The following is a 23,044-nucleotide window of genomic DNA, read 5'->3' as shown; positions in this document are numbered from 1 at the left end:
TGTGAGACTGGAAAATGAGGTCAGGTGCATCCTGTTCCATTGATCATCATTGAGATGTTTCTACAACTTGATTGGAGTCCACCTGTGGTAAATTCAATTGATTGGACATGATTTGGAAAGGCACAAACCTGTCATTATAAGGTTCCACAGTTGAAAGTGCATGTCAGAGAAAAAAAAACAAGCCATGAGGTCGAAGGAATTGTCCGTAGAGCTCTGAGACAGGATTGTGTTGAGGCACAGATCTGGGGAAGGGTACCACCAACAACAATTCTGCAGCATTGAAGGTCCCCAAGAACACAGTGGCCTCCATCATTCTTAAATGGAAGAAGTTTGGAACCACCAAGACTCTTCCTAGAGCTGGCCGCCCGGCCAAACTGCGCAATTGTGGGAGAAGGGCCACCATGGTCACTCTGACAGGGCTCTAGAATTCCTCTGTGGAGATGGGAGAAGCTTCCAGAAGGACAATCATCTCTGCAGCACTCCACCAATCAGGCCTTTATGGAAGAGTCCAAGGCTTTTACTTGCGACATGATGTTAAATGCACTAAAGAGAAACAATGGGCACATATTGAAGATGCATGTTTATGCATGTGCATGTTTATCCCAGAATCTTTTCACATGTCTGTTTTCAAAGGATGGAGCTAAGAACATGAACAACTTCACAGTTAAGAACACTATAACAACTTGAGGGATTTCTATTTAAGTCAGACAATTATACCCATATGATAGGTAAGATATACAAAGATATACAAAACCTTACAGAAAAAAAAATAACTAAATGTTGGGCCTTTTATAAACGCATTTCATGCAATTCTACGTCATTTTAGACGACTGGAGACTTTGGCATAATCGTTTTTAATTCTGCGTTTCAAAAAACTGGCAATTAGGAGTTGGGAAAGTCTCCGACTTCAGTGTGTTCAAGACAACTGAGAAATCAGGGAAAAACAAGTTCCCGACTGAGAATATTAGTTTAACGGTCATCTAACTCAAAATTATAGTCCTAAAAATGCTTTCTAGTTCCACTGACTCGCCCAAGGAGTCTTGCTGGTGATGGCATATGAGCTCATGGAAAAAGCCTTTCTGTCTCTTGCTCTCTCATTTTACTTTGCAAAAAAATATTTGGAAGTTGATCTGATTGCTGATGGCAATGCTGGACGCCCGATGTCTATAGTGTTGCAGGGCAGTAAGTATGATGGGATGTTAATTGCTTAATTCCATTTTGGGGGGCAATTACCTGTATGTAGCCTATCCAATTATATGCATATTTTTTCTCCTGTGTCATTTTACAATTTATTCTAATTTTGTACCACTAGATGGCCAAGTAATCCCTGCTATGGAGTCAATGGTTGGCATTACACACCTATTAGGCCTACATGTACCCTACACCTTATGACACGTCTACAACAGGTGAGGTCTAGAGCCAAACTAAATGTTGTCTTCTACTCTTCACACATGTATATTCATGCAAAAGTGTGTGTTTGTGTGTGAGAAAGAGAGAGAGATCATTAGAAAATGAAAAGATAATTACTTGTCACATTGGAAAGAACTAACCAAAAAAACAGAACTGAATTTGGCCCTAAACAGAGAGTAGTACACAGTGGCAGTATACCTGAACACTGTGACTGATCCAAAATTAAGGAATGCTCAGTTTCCACAAAATGAGGTGGAAACTGAGATGCACTTTCTAACCTCCTGCCAAATGTATAACATATTATTTTTTTAATGTATCCTTTATTTAACTAGGCAATTCAGTTAAGAACACATTTGTAATTACAATGACGGCCTACCAAAAGGCAGGGACGGGGGCTGGAATTAAACATAAATTAAATAAAAATATAGGACAGAATACATATCACAACAAGAGACAACACTACATAAAGAGATACCTAAGACAACACAACATGACAACATGGTAGCAACACAACACGGCAGCAGCACAACATGGTAGCAGCACAAAGCAGGGTGCAAACATTATTGGGCACAGACAACAGCACAAAGGGCAAGAAGGTAGAGACAACAGTACATCACGCAAAGCAGCCTCAACTGTCAGTACGAGTGTCCATGATTGAGTCTTTGAATGAAGAGATTGAGATAAAACGGTCCAGTTTGAGTGTGCGCTGCAGCTCGTTCCAGTCTCGAGCTGCAGCGAATTAAAAGACGAGCAAGCCAGGGATGTGTGTGCTTGGTGGACCTTTAACAGAATGTGACTGGCAGAGGGGTGTTTTATGTGGAGGATGAGGGATGCAGTAGATATCTCAGATAGGGTGGAGGGAGGCCTAAGAGGGTTTTATAAATAAGCATCAACCAGTGGGTCTTGCCACAGGTACACAGAGATGACCAGTTTACAGAGGAGTATAGAGTGCAGTGATGTGTCCATATAAGGAGCATTGCCAATGCCAATTAGAGACACATATTTCCCTCAGATTACACTGACCCACAAAGAATTTGAAAACAAATCCAATTTTGATGAACTCCCTTATCTATTAGGTTAAATACCACAGTGTGCCATCACAGCAGCAAGATTTGTGACCTGTTGCCACAAAAGGACAACCAGTGAAGCAAAAAAATCAATTTAAAAAACAAACTATATTCATCTGTCTAATTATTTTCGCTTTTGTACTTTTCACATTGTTACAACACTGCGCATAGCCAGAAGTATAACATTTAAAATGTCTCTATTCTTTTCAAAACTTTTGAGAGTTTGTTTACTGTTAATTTATGATTGTTTATTTCACTTTTGTTTATTTTCTCTTCCACTTCCATTGGCAATCTAAACATGTTACCCCTGCCAATAAAGCCATTTGAATTGCAAAGGGAGAGAGAGGGCGGAGCAGTGGAACAGGGGAGTGGGCAAATTTCTGTGCAGATTTAAGTAATCCCATAATGTCGCGATAGGAAGCTTCCTATATATACAGAGCTCACGTTCTAGGGAGTGGATAGCCTACTAATAACACGTTTTTTGTATAATTCCAAGGGATAGAAAGTAGAAAACAAGGTAACATTAAATGAGTGTAGGTGGACAAGGCTACTTCGGAGACCTGAACAGTCACTTCAAGCAAGACCTGGTGGGCCATCGATCACTTTTTTGAAATGATTTAGCCTATATTCTTGTTTAATTAATTCGTAATCTTTCTTCTGTTGGAGCTAAAGTAGGCCTACAAGTCTCATTTCGTAGTTTTAGCAATTGTTACAACTAGGTTACTTTTAACTTTGTAACAAACAGTTGCTTGTCAAATTTGGAAACAATGCAATACATATCACAGCTCTTTGTTTTTACTCCACAATGTTTCACTCAAATTAGCTGGAAAGGTATACAAAAGAAGGACTTGGCTAATGGCAAGGAAAGACGGCAGAAAATATTGTACGCGACATAAAATGATTTTGAGTCGAAACTAAACATTCTACATTTAGCTCGAGGTTTGAGTCATCAACCATATCTGCCTGTCAAAAAATCCTCTACAAAGCGTGTAAATTAGCAATCCCATTGGTTTTGCACAGCTACAGAACACCTATTGGATATGACAGTATTCTCACATCCGATTGGTCAATTGTGGAGATGATGTGCTTTAGTTGGCCTGGGGAGACGTCAATCAGATTATATATTTCCTCTCTTGATTGCGCGAGCGTCAGAATGCTAGTATTGTCTATGGGCGCGGCATCACATCACAAACTATCATATTAGTCCATTGTTTTTCGTTGTTGGTTAATGTTAATTTGCTGCTACATAGTCTCTGGTTCTCTATCTGCGTTCTTGTTCACAGGTTTGTAGCGGCGCGCAGCTAGTGAGGGTATTTGTGCTACTCGGAGTGACTGGTCAGACCAGGGGGAAAACGGGACCGGAGCTGTTCTGTTTTTTTTCTTCTGACATTGTTAATAATTTTCATCATTCCTTTGAGGAATAAACTCAATTGAAAGACTTCAGAAGGGTACTTGTACATTCATCAACACAGCATACAGGTGTTCCAACAATCCTCACCATGGAGGCCATTGCCAAATACGATTTCAAAGCCACTGCAGATGATGAGTTGAGTTTTAAACGTGGAGAAACGTTGAAGGTAAGCAGCCCATTGCTTCACTATTTATATTCTTAAATGTGTCAGATATTTTTCCTTTGTGGTTATTATTATGTCTAGTTATTACACTATTTACAATAGCCTGTTACCTTTTTTGTTGTTGATCATTTTGTGTCTTAATTTTAGACACTCCTGTAACTGGTAACTGGTTTTAAGGACATTATCTAAAAAACTTGTAACCAGTAAGTCCCTTAACTTGAATTGGTCGATATTCAAAGTATTTTGTAAGAGAGTTTACCTTGTCTTTTCAGAGGTCTATTTATTATGATAAGCCTACAGAATGAGAGGGAATATAATGGAATATAATATAAAGAAAAAACATGTTGCAGGGGTGTTGTCCTTTGGTTCCAACACATTTGAATGAGGGGCAGCTAATGTCTTTGTCAATGGCAAGTCATATGGTAATCGGTGTCATGTTTTCAAGGAAAAGTTCAGCGATTGTTTCCGTACAGATATGGAAAAGGATAGCACTGGTAGTCTTTGGCAGGACACGATTCTGTCTTTCTCGCATCCTATAACAAGCATCCTATACTGTACGCCACATTTTACCAGCAGTCGTCATTTTGTGTGGAGAACCAGAATGAGCAACCCCAAAATTAGTCTTTGTAGTCTATATGACAATTTTTAGTCAAAGAAATGTTACAAGAGGAGACAGAATAAGCAAGTAACCCTCCCCCTAGTTTGTTAAAAACTACACTTAATAAGCTCTTCCATTGAAACATTCATTATCCTCAGTTCAGCAATATTGGACTTCTGTGGTAGACTGTAGGCTGCGATAATGCTGAAACAGGAAGTCTCCAGTATCATCCTTGGCTTCTATACATTTTCCCTCACTCAGTCAGAAACAGAGAAGGAAGGAGAGCTAAAGAGAGAGGATGAGCTGGCAGTATGTTTACAACCACACCCCTTCCCTTGCTGGGATTATGACAGCTCCTTCATTTCAGTGTCAGAACAGTACTTTAACAGCTCTGCTTCAAGACACATTATAATGGTTATAAAAACTCTATTATAGCTGAGCTTTTTGTGGCATAACTGCATGCTGACTGCCTGCACTGCAATCATAATACTGGTGTCAGTTCAGGTTAAAACCATATGCAAAAAAATAGTAATAAAAACAATATGCAGTAAAGAGAAGATTGAGAGTGAAGTGTGTGTCCGAGGTAAACGTCTGGTTGTGTGCAGTCTTGTCTTCTTTCCAGTTCCCTCTTTCAGCTGGTGTTTTGAGAACAGTCTGGCCCTGTGCTCTGTTCTCCTCTACTCTGGCAATGTATCCCGGCAACGCCACGGTCAGAGGCAGAAACAGATCCGGCGAACCAGGACAGGAATACACATTCATATCTCCTCAAGAGAAACATCAGTTGAAGATGTTCACACTAGAAACAGGAACAAATCTGATCATGAGGCCTTAAAAGGAATATGGCCGCGAGCTGTGAAAACGGTGAACAAAGTTATCAGTCAATTTGTTGCCTGAGTCAACCTCAGTTCATCATGCAGCAGCTTTCATACTTCAAAGAGAAGCAGTGTTCGTCACGCCGTTTCTGGCTGCATTTACCGACTTAACAAGTCTGTGATTGCTCAAGAGGAGCATCTGAAGGACAATTGGTTCGATTGCTGATCGGTGATAGGAGGCATGTGAGTGCAGGCTATATTACATACAGTATACACTAGTCTAAGTAACTTTTACTATCCGTGTAGTACATTCTGTCCGCTAAACCAATGTCCCTCCTGTATTAGCCAAGCTTTTAGCCAGCGTGACAATGACCATAGCATTTGGCAAGACGGCACAAACACATCTGGGAGCGGGCTATATTCTAAAAGCCAAATCAATAGATTTCTTTCTTGTGTTACCTGATTTGTTCACAGAAATGAAGCTCAATGGAGAGCGAACATTCTTTATCTCAGCACTGTAGAAGTTGATGGGGGGGTATGCCAGGCAGCTTGCTCCATCCCCTGGGCTTTAGGCTTCGCTCGCTCGGCGGGCGCCACATAAATATTAATCGTCCAAGAGTGTGGTGTGGTGTGTGGCAACAACTTGCCGGTAAAAATGCTACTACACCCGAGGCTATTCTTTTTTTTCTCCCTGCTCGGTTCTTCCTGCGTAGCGCAGCATGCATGCACAAACTCCGCCCGGAGTTGCGAAAGGGTTCTGTCGAGTTCCGTTTTTGCAACTTCCCGGGAACGCTCTGCTGACGCAGTCTTGGCTTTTCTGAGTTCATAGAGGGAGAATCTGGAGTGGATTCAGGAATGTCGGCAGTGATCTTATGCCTATTTTCCAAATTGAATTCTGACCGTGGCGGGAGGATGGCTGGAGAACGGGGCTCTTTGACACAATTCTCGGGACCCATAGGTGTCCTCTTCTTAACCACACACTTCAAAGCTTCTGGCTTGGCACTGTGTCTATACCCCAGTTCTGTTCCAGCATGTACTATAACACAAGTGTTACATGATGTTCAGTCAAGTGGCTGTTGTGAAATAGGTGTACTCTCTTGATGAATTGAGCTCTTATGGAATAAGCTTACTGTCTTGGTGAATTGCTGAGAATTAGAATACAGCCAATGCGTGACGTGCCATGTCCATGATCGATTTAGCTCGGTTCTTGAGATCCCCTTACAATACAGGGGACATTAATTTCTCATGGATATTTTTAGAGATCTGTGAAGATGAGATTATTTCCTCCTAATATGTAGGGTAACTCCCCCATCCCCCACTGTACAAAGGGTGGAGGAGTTTATTTGCTGGAATTGAGTTGTCAGGAAGAGAACATCAGAAATAAATAACGCTTACTGCCAGAAGTCTTGTCTTGAGTAACACAAACATCTCTGTTTTTCTCATGCATTTAGAAGGGCACGAGAGGAGACCTCAGTTTTTATTTACTGAGTTTTTTTGATGCAGGACAGACATTCAATGGCTCTGGGGCATGCAACGTCTCTCTGTTTCTCTCTCCCTTTATTTATTTCTGTCAACTGAGGCCGCAGCACAAAAGCCGGGCAGCATCAGGTCTAAATTTAGCCTGCAAGCAAGGAGTGGAAAGAAGAACCATCTGAGACAGGAACCTGGTCAAGGTCTGTGTGTGTGACAGAGAAGTGCAAAGAGAATGGAGCATCACTTCTGGTCAAAAAAAGGAGAAGAAGGAAACCACAAACAGCTTTGGTCTCAAGTCACCCAATTGTGTCTGGCTAAATAGTTTTAGGGAATTAGCAGCACCTTGGCCTGGTCCCAGATTAGTTTTTGCTGCTTAGCCAAATCCTATGGCCATTGTCAGTGCCATTTGGCTAAGGCTATACCGCACAGATCTCAGACCTGCCTGGTCTCACTTTGGGTCTTTGGCTTTTTGGTGTGAACCCAGGGACGTCAGCAGTCTGTTTTCTGAGCTTGCAGTCAGGCACAGAAGGATAAAGAGAGGGAGAGAAAGAAAAAATCACTCCACACCACTCTCCCATAATGCCAGAGGCAGCGGGAGCTAAAACGGGATGTACTGTCAATGTACAGTAAAGTACAGGCAGCGTCTGTCAACACGAGCTAGTGAACTGAACTCATTCCCATGGCGGATGTTAACCTGGCTAGGTTTCTTAGGACCTTATACACCAGAAGCTGCATCCTATGGGTCACTTATGTCGTGCATAGTAGGTTCTTCTGCCATTTGACCATAGCATTTCTATGTGTATACTTATGAGTGTGTATGGGTGCGTGTGCACCAGCGTGTGGGTGACACTGACTCCTTTGACAGGGCGAATGTAGAATATATCAACGCTCCCATTACAAGGTGGAATCACCACTCTATCCAGATGAGTGTCAAGACAAGGGCGACGCAAGGAAAGACAATAATAGACACACATTGACTGTCCCCATTGAGAGAAGAACAGAACAATCATTAATCTATCTGCCCTTCTCTGTCACAGCTCTTGTCCTTATCTTTGTCCTCCAGAAGGAGGAAATGAAGGTGAGTGATGTGGCTGGCTGCTCTCCTCCGTCTCCATTTCTCTCCTCTGCTCCCTTCATCCCTCGTTCTCTTCCTCCTGCAGACTGAAGCACTGTTGATATAGAGAACGAGGCCCTGTTTATTTATTTCCCCTGGCAGAAAGAGAGTGAGTGAAAGACCAAAACAAACTAGCAGGTCCCATGTCAGAGCATGGGACCTGCTAGAGGTGCTAAAGAAGACCGAGGGAGAACAGGCCTAAAGTAAACCCACATTCCTGTGCCAGGCACTCTCTCGTCACCTCCCATCACTGTGTGTACGGAGTTACAGTATATAAAGTTTTCAATTACAGTGCAGAAAAACAAAGCATGACAAAGAAAGTGAGGGGGGGATGGCAGACGGAGAGGTAGACTAGTGTTGAGGAACCTTCTTGATGAGATTAGTGGCTCCGAATCCCAAGACGTATCGTGTTGCCTTACTACACGATGGACACAACTTTAAAAACCCCAAAAACAGACCTAAATTGATAGAGCAAGCATAAAGCCATCATGTATAAGGTTAGGTTTGTGAACTAATGTCCGGGTGTTGACAAATCGTGCACACCCCCTAGGTTAAGTTAGGATGTTCTAACAAATCGTGCACTCCCCTCTACAATGGCAGGGTGTTAAAAAGATTTTTGCACCCTCGTCCCCCTGCGGCTACTGCAGCATAGATGATGCTTATTACCCTTGGAAGTGAATCTGACCTAATTACAGTATGAGATCGTCTGACTGGAGGGCTGGCAGTGCACACATGCAAAGAGAGATATACGTTTACTGCTACTGTCTGACCCGGTCGTAAGCCCAAAGGCTGCTCTTATTACCCCTGTGTTCAGGGACCTTCGCTTTGAAGCCATCCTGGAGCCTTGCTTCCTTGTTTTCCTGCTTGTCCTCCTATGTGGTTTGGGATGGGTAGATGCCGAGTTCGCTCCATTTCTGTTGGGAATGTCCTGAAATTTGACAACATCAAAGGAACGAGGGATTTTAAAATTTCAGGAGAAAAGAGTGACTATCTTTTCAGGTGTGCTCAGAAATTTCCAGACCTCACAACTTGCCAGAGTTTCATTTTGCATGGGTTGACTTCACCCAGTCTTAATTTTCTCCAGGGCTACAGTAGTCGAGGCTCACCACAACACACTCCCTACTGCTCTTTAGCTAGGAGTGTGATCATGGGCCCGACAGTGTGAAAAGCAAGACATGTTTTCCTGTCACAGCTAATGCTTCTCTTGACTCTCAGCCTCACAAAACGCATGCAAGCAGATGCATGCATACATACACACACACACACACACACACAACTTTCAAGCCCACCCTAGAAAAGACACGCATTCACTCACGCACACTAAACTAATCCGCAGTGGGACTAGTGTGGGCTCTTCAACATGATGTTTTTCCTCAAAGCTGCGATCCCCAACACCGCTCTGTCTAATACCTTGGAAACAACCCTCTCCTCTCCCACACCTCTCTCTCACCACACACAGCCTCTCACCCTCTCTACAGTGCTCTTTCAAAGATCTATCTCTAAGCCCAGTCAAATGCTTTAACCATTGATTAAACCTAAACCGGCCTTCTCCCATGTGGACCAACCATACAGTACAATACCTTGGCCTGTTAGCTCTATACAGATGGCTTTCTAACTAGAAGCTTTGTTTTCCCTCCCTCCCTAAGCGTTGGGTTTTTTATCACAACACCCTGAAATGGCTCCCTATTCCCTATATAGTACACTACTTTTGACCAGTCTTATGGGCCCAATCAAAAGTCGTGCGCTATATATGAAAATAGGGTTCCATTTTGGATGCACAAGTTGCCTTCTCACACCTAATTTGTCTTTACTGTGATGTCAATAGAGCCACTTCCTGATATTGATCGTTCTCACTCTATTTGTATACTTCAGGGAACTGGAGGGAACAGGCTAAATGCTCACTGCAAGATTATTGACTGGTTTGCTTCCATTCCAGGAAAGCGTAATTGTTTCAGGAACCGTGTGTGTGAGAAATTAAGCAATTTCTTCTTTCCCATCCTGTAATTTAGCCATCGTGATGGAACACAATTCCATCAACATAATGTGCATGAAAACACCCATAACTTTTGCTTATGTGGTTCCCAAAGTGGCATTTGTTTTATTTGTGTGTGTGTGAATAAAATATATATATATATATATATACACTGCTCAAAAAGGTAAAGGGAACACTAAAATAAAACATCCTAGATCTGAATGAATGAAAAATTCTTATTAAATACTTTTTTATTTTCATAGTTGAATGTGCTGACAACAAAATCACACAAATTATCTATGGAAATCAAATTTATCAACCCATGGAGGTCTGGATTTGGAGTCACACTCAAAATTAAAGTGGAAAACCACACTACAGGCTGATCCAACTTTGATGTAATGTCCTTAAAACAAGTCAAAATGAGGCTCCGTAGTGTGTGTGGCCTCCACGTGCCTGTATGACCTCCCTACAATACCTGGGCATGCTCCTGATGAGGTGGCGGATGGTCTCCTGAGGGTTCTCCCAGACCTGGACTAAAGCATCCACCAATTCCTGGACAGTCTGTGGTGCAATGTGGCGTTGGTGGATGGAGTAAGACATGATGTCCCAGATGTGCTCAATTGGATTCAGGTCTGGGGAACAGGCGGGCAAGTCCATAGCATCAATGCCTTCCTCTTGCAGGAACTGCTGACACACTCCAGCCACATGAGGTCTAGCATTGTCTTGCATTAGGAGGAACCCGGGGCCAACCGCACCAGCATATGGTCTCACAAGGGGTCTGAGGATCTCATCTCGGTACCTAATGGTAGTCAGGCTACCTCTGGCGAGCACATGGAGGGCTGTGCGGCCCCCCAAAGAAATGCCACCCCACACCATGACTGACCCACCGCCAAACCGGTCATGCTGGAGGATGTTGCAGGCAGCAGAACGTTCTCCATGGCGTCTCCAGACTGTCACGTCTGTCACGTGCTCAGTGTGAACCTGCTTTCATCTGTGAAGAGCACAGGGCGCCAGTGGCGAATTTGCTAATCTTGGTGTTCTCTGGCAAATGCCAAACGTCCTGCACGGTGTTGGGCTGTAAGCACAACCCCCACCTGTGGACGTCGGGCCGTCATACCACCCTCATGGAGTCTGTTTCTGACCGTTTGAGCAGACACATGCACATTTGTGGCCTGCTGGAGGCCATTTTGCAGGGCACTGGCAGTGCTCCTCCTGCTCTTTCTTGCACAAAGGCAGGGGTAGTGGTCCTGCTGCTGGGTTGTTGCCCTCCTACGGCCTCCTCCACATCTCCTGATGTACTGGCCTGTCTCCTGGTAGCGCCTCCATGCTCTGGACACTATGCTGACACACAGCAAACCTTCTTGCCACGGCTCGCATTGATGTGCCATCCTGGATGAGCTGCACTACCTGAGCCACTTGTGTGGGTTGTAGACTCCGTCTCATGCTACCACTAGAGTGAAAGCACCGCCAGCATTCAAAAGTGACCAAAACATCAGCCAGAAAGCATAGGAACTGAGAAGTGGTCTGTGGTCACCACCTGCAGAACCACTCCTTTATTGGGGGTGTCTTGCTAATTGCCTATAATTTCCACCTGTTGTCTATTCCATTTGCACAACAGCATGTGAAATGTATTGTCAGTCAGTGTTGCTTCCTAAGTGGACAGTTTGATTTCACAGAAGTGTGATTGACTTGGGAGTTACATTGTGTTGTTTAAGTGTTCCCTTTATTTTTTTGAGCAGTGTATATATAAGGCATGGCCTCTCCCCCGCTCAAGAGCCTGCCTGGCTGCTGCTCTGCTTCGCTCTCCCTCGTACAGCTCCGGTTAATGAAGTAGATAAAAATGAGTTTTTTTTCTCCTAGTAAATGTTACAGCTTTGTTGCGTTAGGTATTTGTAAAAAAAATAAAAAAATAAAATTTAAAATCCCTTTATGATGCCGATCAGGACCTGTTGGTGGTAGCTTTGTGATTTTAACTTTAGTAAGGACGGAAAAAAGACGCTTTTCGGTTAGGGATTTTCTTAACGTCAACAATCCAAATTTCACAGCCCTAGTTAAGTTACTACAATAAAGAAGTTAAATATTTGTTCATGAACAGCAAAACAAGCTTACAAATTTGTAGAATCAAAATTGTAGAATTTAGCTAGCTAAGCTAGGTTTTTTACATCCACTGCACTGGGTTTCTCAAGATGAGTCTGGTTTGCTCAGGAGTCTAAAACATTCAAAAACACGTATTACAAGTCATACAAATGTCATGTCCATCAGCAAGCTAAATATATGGTTAGTTGGCTAATGTTAGCTAGTCACCTTGTTAAATAGCAATTTTTGTAAATTAAATTATGACCAAAAAATATGCAGAATCCTTTCCTGCATTAATATATTCCTCTTAACTACATTTTTTTGCATGATTTGTTATGACGTAGTAATTACTTACGTTTGCTTCCGTCGTAGTATTTTTGCCAGGCATCTTCCTGAAGCAACTTTAGAGACTTGGGTCACAGTGTTTCATGGGAGTTCTGATAACCACTAGATGGGAAGTCAGCATGTCAATTCGCATCATTTGGAGGGACAACTACAGGGCTCAAAGGTTCTACCCCTCGCTCAAAGTTGAACTTTGAACACCACTCCGGCTCGATGTGAATCGCGGGATGGCACAACACGGAGGGGGAGGGCTAAGGTTTGGGATAACTGGGATTGAGCCCGATGAGGCGGAGCGAGAGGGTTTACTCCTCCCAAAATCTGTCCACATTTAGAAGATTATTCATTATTAAACAAGTGACGTGTTTTTGTATGGGGGGCAATTAGAGTTTAGTCAAGATAAAAATGTATTGCTATTGTGGTGTTGTGAGGCTTTTTTATCTAATAGACATTTCGTAATGCTTAGCATGTTACGAGTGTACCGACGCGAGTGATATCCTGGTAACTTTCAGAAAAATCACTTTATATCAGTGTTGTCCCTGTTGGAGCTCGTGACAATCTATGCATATTCATGGGGTTAGCATAGCATCTCACTCTACATTGAAAACAGGCGGTTGACGTCAACACCCCTCATTTAATATTTTTTAAATAAATAACGCAATCTATACACCAATCACCAGAGAGGAATAGACAGGAGCTTGACAGCCTGCCATTCCGCACTGTGGACAACGAATCCCATTGTTAGGAATTGATACTTATCCCGTCATTATATCCAGTACCTCTGGTTATACCCAAACTCTAGTCTATACCCAGAGTTTCTGATGAGTTTGACACCACTGCCTCCTCTGAGAAGTCATAGTTACGATGTAACCATCCTGTTACAACCGTTTCTGTACCCATTCGAGCAAAATAACCATATTTTGCCGTTCCAGAAGCCTTGTGGTGTGCGTCTGAGAGTAACCAGGGGAGCAGGGAGAGATGGCAACCATGTTGACTCGCAGTGGTAGACTTATTGCTCGTTATTCATCTCGTCTGATTACGTAGTATCTGTCTTGACTGCATCAAACTGAGAGAAATTAGCTTAGCTAGGCTCCAATCCATGAGCGCGTCTGTAAATGGATTTTGTCCCACCCACACCAAACGCGATCAGAACACGCAGTTTGAAATATCAAAACAATCTCTGAACCAATTATATTAATTTGGGGACAGGTTGAAAAGCATGAAACATTTTTGGAAATTTAGCTAGTTAGCTTGCTGTTGCTAGCTAATCTGGCTTGAGATATAAACATTGGTGTTATTTTACCTGAAATGCACAAGGTCCTTTACTCAATTAATCCACACAAAACGATCAACTGAATCGTTTCTAGTCATCTCTCCTCCTTCCAGGCTTTTTCTTCTTTGAACATGATATGGCGATTGGCAACTAACTTTCATAATAAGGTGTATTACCGACATTCTGTTCATCTTTCAATCACCCACGTGGGTATAACCAATGAGGCGATGGCACGTGGGTATATGCTTCTATAAACCAATGAGAAGATGAATGCACCGCATTCAGCATCACAAATAGAACTGACTTCTATTTTAGCACTTGGCAATGCAGATGCTCGTTGGCCTACGCGGGCAGTGTGGGTGCAATGATTGATTAACATGTATGTGTACATTTATTTCAGATTATTAAGTAGCAGCCTACCTGTGGGCCTCTCGGGGGTTGTAGCTTGTCCTTCTCATTTAACTTTGAGTTCTGTCATTTCAATTCCATCTTCCATTGATTAGCCTAGATATCTGCCACACGGAGCCTCTATCTATGACTGTAGCCTAGTGCCGGTTTGATGACTTCAGAACAGTACTTCCACTGGTAGTGACCGAGTGAAGGAAATGCGATGGTTACATGTCAAACTGCTATGGAATGAAGGTCCAGCTTCAGTACTCCACTTTGAACCACAACCAGAGGATGGGTATGTTATGGGCATATTGTTGTTCTGCTGTTCTCATTTGTAGCTCATGTGGTAAGTATGTATTTGTTGTACGAGAAATATAAGGAAAGGTATTACTGCCACCAGTACAGGCATTGTGAAAAACAAGGCTCGTCAAGGAATTGAGTGGTATCCGTTGACAGTTTTTGATGTGTGCAACTGATGTAGTGATGTCCCATTCCCCAAGCCTAATTTAGCTCTCCCTACCACTAGTTGCTCCATTTGAGTACGAATCCTCCACCAAGCGACCCTCTAAAATGAGGGGGAGGTATTTGGAATAAGCCTTCCTCTCTGGTTTAACCTAGTCCTTGAGTACCTACATACAGAACAGGACTCTCTCTCTTTATTTTTTAACCTTTATTTAACCAGGCAAGTCAGTTAAAGAAGAAATTCTGATTTTCAATGTCGGCCTAGGAACAGTGGGTTAACTCCCTGTTCAGGGGCAGAATCTTCCGGTTACTAGTCCAACGCCCTAACCACTAGGCTACCCTGCCTTCCTTGAGTACCAACATACAGGACTCTGAACCCTAGTCCTTGTGTGCCAACATACAGTACAGGACTCTCAACCCTAGTCCTTGTGTGCCAACATACAGTACAGGACTCTCAACCCTAAGTCCTTGAGTGCCAACATACAGTACAGGACTCTCAACCCTAGTCCTTGTGTGCCAACATACAGTACAGGACTCTCAACCCTAGTCCTTGTGTGCCAACATACAGTACAGGACTCTCAACCCTAGTCCTTGAGTGCCATGTTTTTGATTGAACTGACCTGGAAGACCAGCTGTGTTAAATTCAATCACTGAACTGATCAATTAGCTCAGTTGGTTAGGTTTGTTGCCTAGTTGGGACAAAAATATGATGGACTATGTAGACCCTCTGTTGCCTCAAGCTGACTCATCCCCAGCTGGTCTCATCACCGTGGGTGAGTCAGTTGGCATTAGAGTGCTAACATGCTAGGCAGGCACCGAGACATACAGGACTCGTTTTCTGCTGGTCTTCCTGATCAGACTGACTCATTCCTCTAAGTTACCCCTGCGCTCCTTCACACTAAACAACAGCAGCATACAGTGTTTTCCACAAGCACATGGAGTAGCCAGCCAAATCGAAAAAGTAGCCAGCCAGGTTCGGGTACATTCTAATACTGGATAGTTTCTGGCTGAAAATACAATTGGGATATAACACTGATCAAATATTATCACACTTTTACATTGTTAGTTTCATCAGCTGTTGTGCAATATGATATAAACCACAGGAACAACTTAATTTTGACTGCACTGGGCCTTTAATGCATCCTGTGAGAGTCTGACTTCCACATGCTTCAGGTATGATTGAAGAATGAAGCAGGTGTTACACATGGGCTTTGCCACACAGGAAGCAGCATTGTCAAAATGTTCATTAAATCAGTAGACCGACAGTATATCCATCTTTTGAAAATAAGTATAATTGACTCTTAAAACAATTCAAAGCCTACCGGTATGCAAATTAGAGAGCCAAATTAACTGTTCTCTTAATGATGCGACTCGAGACTACTGACGAGTCACTCACTTTAACTCACTATAACATCATTGTCTGGCGAGTACTAACGGACTTCATATCGAAAATACAAACAAGATCTTTACTTGTCCCGATGTGACACCATGGACATATACAGTAACTACGTTGTATGATTTTATGAATGGCAAGGATATGAGATTGACTTCCTACAGTAAGTTCCACACCTTTTATAAACAAGTCGAGCTTGCTGTTCGTCAATCAAAGCACAGTAAAGAGCCTATGCGCCACCACTCCGTGCTGTTTATGAAACACTCCAGGGTCCAACGTTAGCTTTTTTTCTCACTGGTAAAAATCATCCAGTTAACGTTGGAACCTGGCAGAAATCTACTGGCCCGTGTAGTTCTTAAAGGGATAATTCAGTATTTTGCAATGAATGTTTGAAGGAAGTTGCTAACTAGCATTAGCGCAATTGCTAACTACCATTAACACAATGGCTGGAAGTCTATGGTAACTGCTAGCATGCTAGTAGGTACCTAGCATTAGCTTGAGAAAACTACCACCGCCAAAACCCAGAAGTATCCCTTTAAATGCACTGGGGTCAGGCAGGGCCTATAGGTTGGAATGCTTTCTCTCTATATTCAGCTATTAGGAGGCTACATTTGGTTATTATATGTATTAAAAAGCTGTGTAATATAATTTGGCAATGTAAGTCATTACGCTGTTATTTAGAATTGTATTAATTGCATACATTTTTGTTTCTAAAGTAGTATGTCATTTTGAGAAGATTTGAAAATAGGACGCTGCCTCTTTAAGAGTCCAAAGGACATATCGACATGGCTAGCCAAGACTAATTCTGTGTTTTTTGTAGCTTTCTTTTTGCAGACTATCAACAGTAGCCAGCATATTGCTAGTATGTTTATTTTTGTAATTCACTTTCACTAAAAGAAGCCCATAGGCTAAGTGGATTTCGACTCATCGTTAGCACTTTATATAGGACGTGCAAATTCATGCTCCATCCCTCCGTGTAAAGAAATTTGACTGCAACCACAGAACACACAACACACGCACACCCAAGTACTGAGAGACGGGACAGACAGCAGACTGTCAAACCAGCTATGTTCCCTGTCATCACTCACTTTGTAAAGCATAACCTCTTTCAATAGTTCTCCTCAAAATAGGATCAGTTGCAGTTGCCTCTGTAGCATCTGCTCGTCTGTCACCTGGGGTGAGTCAGTTAGCATTACTGCGCTAACTTGTTTATGCTAGTGCTAACGTGCCCAGGCCCGGCTGCCTGCTGTGTCTCCTGTGAGGCGAGAGACATAGTTCGCATTAGAGATACACCAGGGACACTCATCTTCTCTTCATCTTCCCAGCCAGAGTATCAAAGTGACTCATTCCTCCCCTAAGTAACTCCTGCGCTCCTTCACAAGTGGTAGATGTCATGCCACTCACTACACCTGTCAGTGGAGCAGGGTAGAGGGGTTAGCTTGTGTTTGTGTGTGTATGCTTTCTTCTCCTGCATTAAAAGCTCATGTCGATTCTGCTTTCTCTCCAATTTAAGGCATGGGAAACATGTTTACATTGCCAAAGCAAGTGAAATGGATAATAAACAAAAGGTATCTCTCTTGCTCTCTCTCTTTGTCTCTGTGATGACCCTGAAACTCTACTGTTGTTGACAGTTTGTAAACATCGATAGAAAGCTCTCCCAGGAGGGGAAGAGTGTCTGCGAGGGGCCATCTGGGCAGACAAGATCCTCAGAGGCCTGTCCCCTACACTGAACCTCTCTCTAGTCTGAGTGGGCTATGTTGTGACTGTCTCTCTAAACCTAATAGGCCTGCTCTTTCTCTGTCGTTCTTTCTCCCTCTGTCGCTCTCTCTGTCTCTCTCTCTCTTTCTAATCCAGACAGCCCCAATCTGGGATCTCGTTAAAAGTGTCCCAGTGCTGTAGCTGGATTAGCGGTTTAGCTGTCGCTCCTCGCCCTTTATCCTCTCCTCCGACACAAGATAAATAGACCTCGTGGATTAGCCCCAAAACAGAGTCTGGGACCGGGGCCAACCGGGCAGAACCAGGACAGGGGTTAGCGAGGGACACAACGTCACACAGCTCTCCAGGAAAGCAAGGCTCCAGCTGCTACAGGCTAGGCTCTTGGAACCATCCAAAATCCCAGAAAACTAGAAGGTTGCGTAATGAACCTCAATTACCACGGATTTTATCCAAGTGAAGGCTTGGATGTGTGGCAACTGGCAATATAAGATTAATTCCAACTAGAGGATTGTGTGATGTTGTGCTACTATACTATGCATCAATGTTTTAGTGTTGCTATTTACAAAAGCAGTAGTTTGGATGATGTTGTAGACACGCTAGGTACCATGTTACTATGCAAAGTATGCATCAATGCTTAATGTTGCTATTTTCATAAAGCAGTGGGTTGGAAAATGTTAGACATGTCATAGTTTGTTTTCAGAGATATAAACAGATGCAAATCACTGTGCTGTACATGGAAATGCACCTCGTTGTTCACTACCAATTCCCACAGTATGCTTCTATAAATCGCTGCTTAAAGCACTATTTGTACGTTTTTGTGGAGACAAAGCAGATTCTTGTGAGTTTATGTAGAGCCTCTTCGTGGAAATAAATATACTGACCAAAAATGCAACATGTAAAGTGTCGACCCCATGTTTCATGAGCTAAAATAAAAGATCCCAGAAATGTTCCATATGCACAAAAAGATTATTTCTCTAAAATGCAGAAATGTGTTTACGTCCTTGTTAGTGAGCATTTCTCCTATGCCAAGAGAATCAATCCATCTGACAGGTGTGGCATATCAATAAGCTGATTAAACAGCATGATGGGTCACCTTAAAAGGCCACTCTAACATGTGCAGTATTGTCACCCGACACAATGCCAAGTTGTCTCAAGTTTTGAGGGAGCGTGCAAGTGGCATGCTGACTGCAGGAATGTCCACCAGAGCTGTTGCCACAGAATTGAAAGTTAACTGCTCTACCATAAGCCGCCGCCGTTGTTTTAGAGAATTTGGCACTACGTCCAACTGGCCTCAACTGCAAACCACGTGGAGTTACGCCAGCCCAGGACCTCCACATCTGGCTTCTTGACCTGGGGGATCGTCTGAGACCAGCCGCCCAGACAGCTGATAAAACTGGGGGTTTGCACAACCAAAGAATTTCTGAACAAACTGGCAGAAACCTTCTCATGGAAGCTCACCTGCGTGTGTCCTCACCAGGGTCTTGATCTGACTGCAGTTCGCCATAGTAACAGACTTCAATAGGCAAATGTTCACCTTCGAAAGCCACTGGCACGCTGGAGAAGTGTGCTCTTCACGGATGAATCTTGGTTTCAGCTGTCCCGGGCAGGTGGTGTCGTGTGAGCGAGTGGTTTGCGGATGTCAACGTTGTGAACAGAGTGCCCCATGGTGGCAGTAGGGTTGTAATTTGGGCAGGCAAGAGCTACGGACAACAAACACAATTGCATTTTATCAATGGCAATTTGAATGCATAGAGATACAGTGATGAGATCCTGAGGCTCATTGACGTGCCTTTCATCCGCCGCCATCACCTCATGTTTCAGCATTATAATGCACAGCCCCATGTCGCAAGGATCTGTACACAATTCCTGGAAGCGAATATCCCAGTTCTTCCATAGCTTACATCCTCACCAGACATGTCACCCGTTGAGCATGTTTGGGATGCTCTGGATCGACGTGTACGACAGCGGGTTCCAGTTCCTGCCAATATCCAGCAACTTTACAAGCCATTGAAGGAGAATAGGACACCATTCCACAGGCCACAATCGACAGCCTGGACAACTCTATGCGAAGGAGATGTCGTGCTGCATGAGGCAAATGGTGGTCACCAGATACTGGCTTTCAGATCCACGCCCCGACTTTTTTTTTTTTAAGGGGTCTATCTGTGACCAACCGATGCATATCTGTATTCCCAGTCATATGAAATCCATAGATTAGGGCCTAATTAATTTATTTAAATTGACTGATTCCCTTATGAGCTGTAACTCAGTAAAATCTTTGAAATTGTTGCGTGATGCGTTTTATATTTTTGTTCAGTGTAGATATACATTTTTCTTTTGCACACTCCCCCCTGCAGTTGATCCATTTTCTTGTCTGCTCTGATTCCCATCAGAGTTCATTAAGTTTTCTGTCAGGTATCGCCCGTCTGTTTCTCCACGCTCCTCCACAGACACCTTGGCTGTTTATCTCTGGGAGAAAGATAAGCTTGCCTCCTGTGTGTATCTGTGTGTGTGTTTCTCTGTTTCTCTCTCTGTTTCTCTGTTTCTCTCTCTGAATTTCTCTCTCTTTCTTGCTCTCTGAATTTCTGTGTCTCTGTCTCGCTCTCTTTCATTATGCTCAATTTTTCTCTCTTTCCTTCTCGTCTACCATCTCATGTATATTCATGACGCACCAGAAAACAGTATTCGCCCTGAATGCCTTGTTCTCAGGCTGGTTGTGGATACAGAACAGGCTCACACACATACATACACTGAAACACATAAATACATACACACACATTCCCCCCACTCAAACACCACACAGAAGTCTCTCTTGTCGGAGGAAAGGAACCCCCTGTGGATATGTTTTAGATTTAAGAGCATGGTGTCTGAGTTGTTGCCCCGATTTTGAATTCACATCCCTGGTTATAATCCTGTAGTTTGATTCCTTCCCAATCCTCTCTGGACTACACTCTGCAGTGGCAAAATACCCCTCTTCCACCTCCCTCTCCCCCTCTTTCACCTCTCTTCCATCCTTCTCTTCATTTTACTCCTCGTCCATCATGCTCTTTTTCTGAGACCTTATTTTAAGTATGAGAGAACATGGTGCAGTAGCGTTGGCGTCCTATATTTAGATGTGGATAGGCATGCAAGGTGTGTGTGTGTGTGTGTGTGTGAGCGAGGGAATGCAATGCAAAGCCATACGTGTGGATGTGTGCTTGTGTCTCTGTGTGTTAGTATGCGTCCATGCATGTGGTTTTGCCACCCACTGCTATTGACAGGCGTGTTCCACTCCCATGGGGAAGCGTGTTAACCGGGACCTTCCTCCCAGGTCACTCTCATGTCACGTACAGCCCTATCTGGTGTCTGTTCCTCCTGAAAAACCACAGTGGTTCTTCGCACACAAACTGTAACACTTGGTTCCTCGGGGCACAGCGGCTGCAGCAGTAATGGTGCCATCACAAGACTTATCACGTCTGGTTTAGGAGATGACAGGATGAGGATTTGGGATGATCAGGATGGTGTGTGTGGCAGCTGTGAATGAGATTACTCCGGGATCTTGTAAATGTAACCGCATCAACGCCCTTAGAGGTTTACAACAAGGCAACGAGATCTGTCCACGGGACTGTGCCTCATCCACGACCAGTAACACTCTGTGAGAAGATTTGCCATACTGAGATACATCATTCACTACAGCCACTGTCTATGGTTCTGCCTGCTGAATGGGAAGCAGGTGCTTATAGCTTCACCCTCTGTTAGCACGGTGGTTGCTGATGACAGCCTATACTTATCATAGTGTCATTGTGCTTCAGTATAGAAAATACAGAGAAGTGGAGACAGAATGGGGGTGGGGGGGGGGCGATGACGCAGGACACAGAGGTATCAAGAAAATGGAGAAGGCGAGAGAGAAAGAATGCATCACTGTGTACGACAGGAAGAAAGAGCTAGGAGAGACAGATGTGTGTGCATGTCATTGCCCCAGCCAGTCAGCCAATTGTGACAGCTAGGCTACCTCTGTTTCTGTCCCTGGGCCTGATTGGATCAAACTAGCAGATGGTATTATAGCACTGAGTGGTGTGGTCTCATTTCATGAAGTCGACAGACAGTTTTTTGTTTTTCCAGCTTTAAAACCCATTACCGGTCTCTGTTATGGGAAGTCCAAACTGAATTAGACAGCCACTGATGAAACGATGTACTGTCCAACAAAATCTACTTGCAAATGGTAGCCAGAAAAAGGACACTGACTGAAACGGTCTTCATTGCCGTGTCGAATGGGTTTTACTAGTCTGTTTTGTTTCTCATTCTTTGAAGTGCGCTTGTCTTTATTTGGCTTTAACAAATCCCTGGTTAAAATTCACTTTGCCATTGTGCCAATTGCATGGCCGCGTTGCCTTTTTCTTTTTTCAGAACATCTCAAAGTCTTTATAGGATGGGATAACAAAGTTATATCCTTCCAAACCATGGATTAGACGTGTTTAAGATTCTCTCTCTTACGTCTTACTCTTGTGATTGTGTTGGAAGGGTTAATGTGAAGGGGGTGCCTCTTACTAGTCAGAAAGCAAGGTGGAGAGTGTCCACATTGCTTCCAGTATATAGTCCAGTACCCTTCTGTTGTTCCACCTGTTATGACCCCCATACCACACACACTCACATACAGGACGCAGCCTCTACTTCTGTCTACTTCTTCTCCCTCTACGTTCTCTCTCTCTCTCCGTCAGAGCACTAGCTCCTCGTTTCCTAGCATTGGTGTAATTAGTTTTATCAGCAACCGGAGCTCCTGCCTCGCTCATGGGAGGGAGAGGACTGTCATTATATCCCTCATTTCCTTCCCTCCAGTGCACACACACACAGACACACTGTTCCACATTTCCACACAGACATGGGATTGCGCAGGCACACACACATGGATGTACACACACACACACACACACACACACACACACTGGCACAGAGACATTAGCTCATCCTCTCCCTCAGAGATTCATGTATGAGCAGTATTCAGTCATACTAGAGGCCCTACATGTGTCTGTCAGGACTGGATTGGCTCTGACTCTTCACAAGGTTACAGCACCGCCCCTCTCTTCATCACTAGCAGTAGCTATCACTTTAGAATCCTGCTCAGGCCAACACAGCCCCCAGGGTACAGACTGGGTGAGTCACCAGTACTGAGCAGCTGGGCGTGTGTGCCTGGTGGTGGTGGGGGGGGGGGGGTGTGTGTGTGTGTGTGTGTGTGTGTGTAACTGTGTGTCACACTGTGTCTTTCTCTCTCCCCTATCGCTCTCTCTCTGTATGTTTATCTCCTGCGTTCTCAACCTGTATGAGTATTTATTACCGTGTTTTGGAGTGTGAGGTCATGCAGAGTTTAGAGAGACAGCCGGCCAGTGTTAGAAAGAGGCATG

The 23,044-nt window shown here is 43.7% G+C and overlaps 1 protein-coding gene across 2 annotated transcripts in view; it reads left to right on the top strand.

The window, feature by feature from the left end:
• Nucleotides 1-2,919: 2,919 nt before the first annotated feature.
• The window catches only part of LOC135523903 (growth factor receptor-bound protein 2-like), a 33,159-nt gene continuing 13,034 nt past the window's right edge, over nt 2,920-23,044 (top strand). The window contains exons 1-2 of one of the 2 annotated variants that reach the window (XM_064950928.1): nt 2,920-3,064; nt 3,761-4,054. In XM_064950928.1, the coding sequence (XP_064807000.1) occupies nt 3,977-4,054 (78 nt within the window). In that variant the 5' untranslated portion in view covers nt 2,920-3,064; nt 3,761-3,976. Of the gene's footprint in view, nt 3,065-3,096; nt 4,055-23,044 lie in introns of those variants that run through there. The other variant, XM_064950919.1, reaches the window with a different exon arrangement.

This window comes from Oncorhynchus masou, chromosome 4, assembly GCF_036934945.1.
Source record: "Oncorhynchus masou masou isolate Uvic2021 chromosome 4, UVic_Omas_1.1, whole genome shotgun sequence".
Taxonomy (NCBI): Eukaryota; Metazoa; Chordata; class Actinopteri; order Salmoniformes; family Salmonidae; genus Oncorhynchus; species Oncorhynchus masou.
The sequence above is the reverse complement of the archived record's forward strand: the minus strand, read 5'-3'. Positions and strand labels throughout refer to the sequence as shown.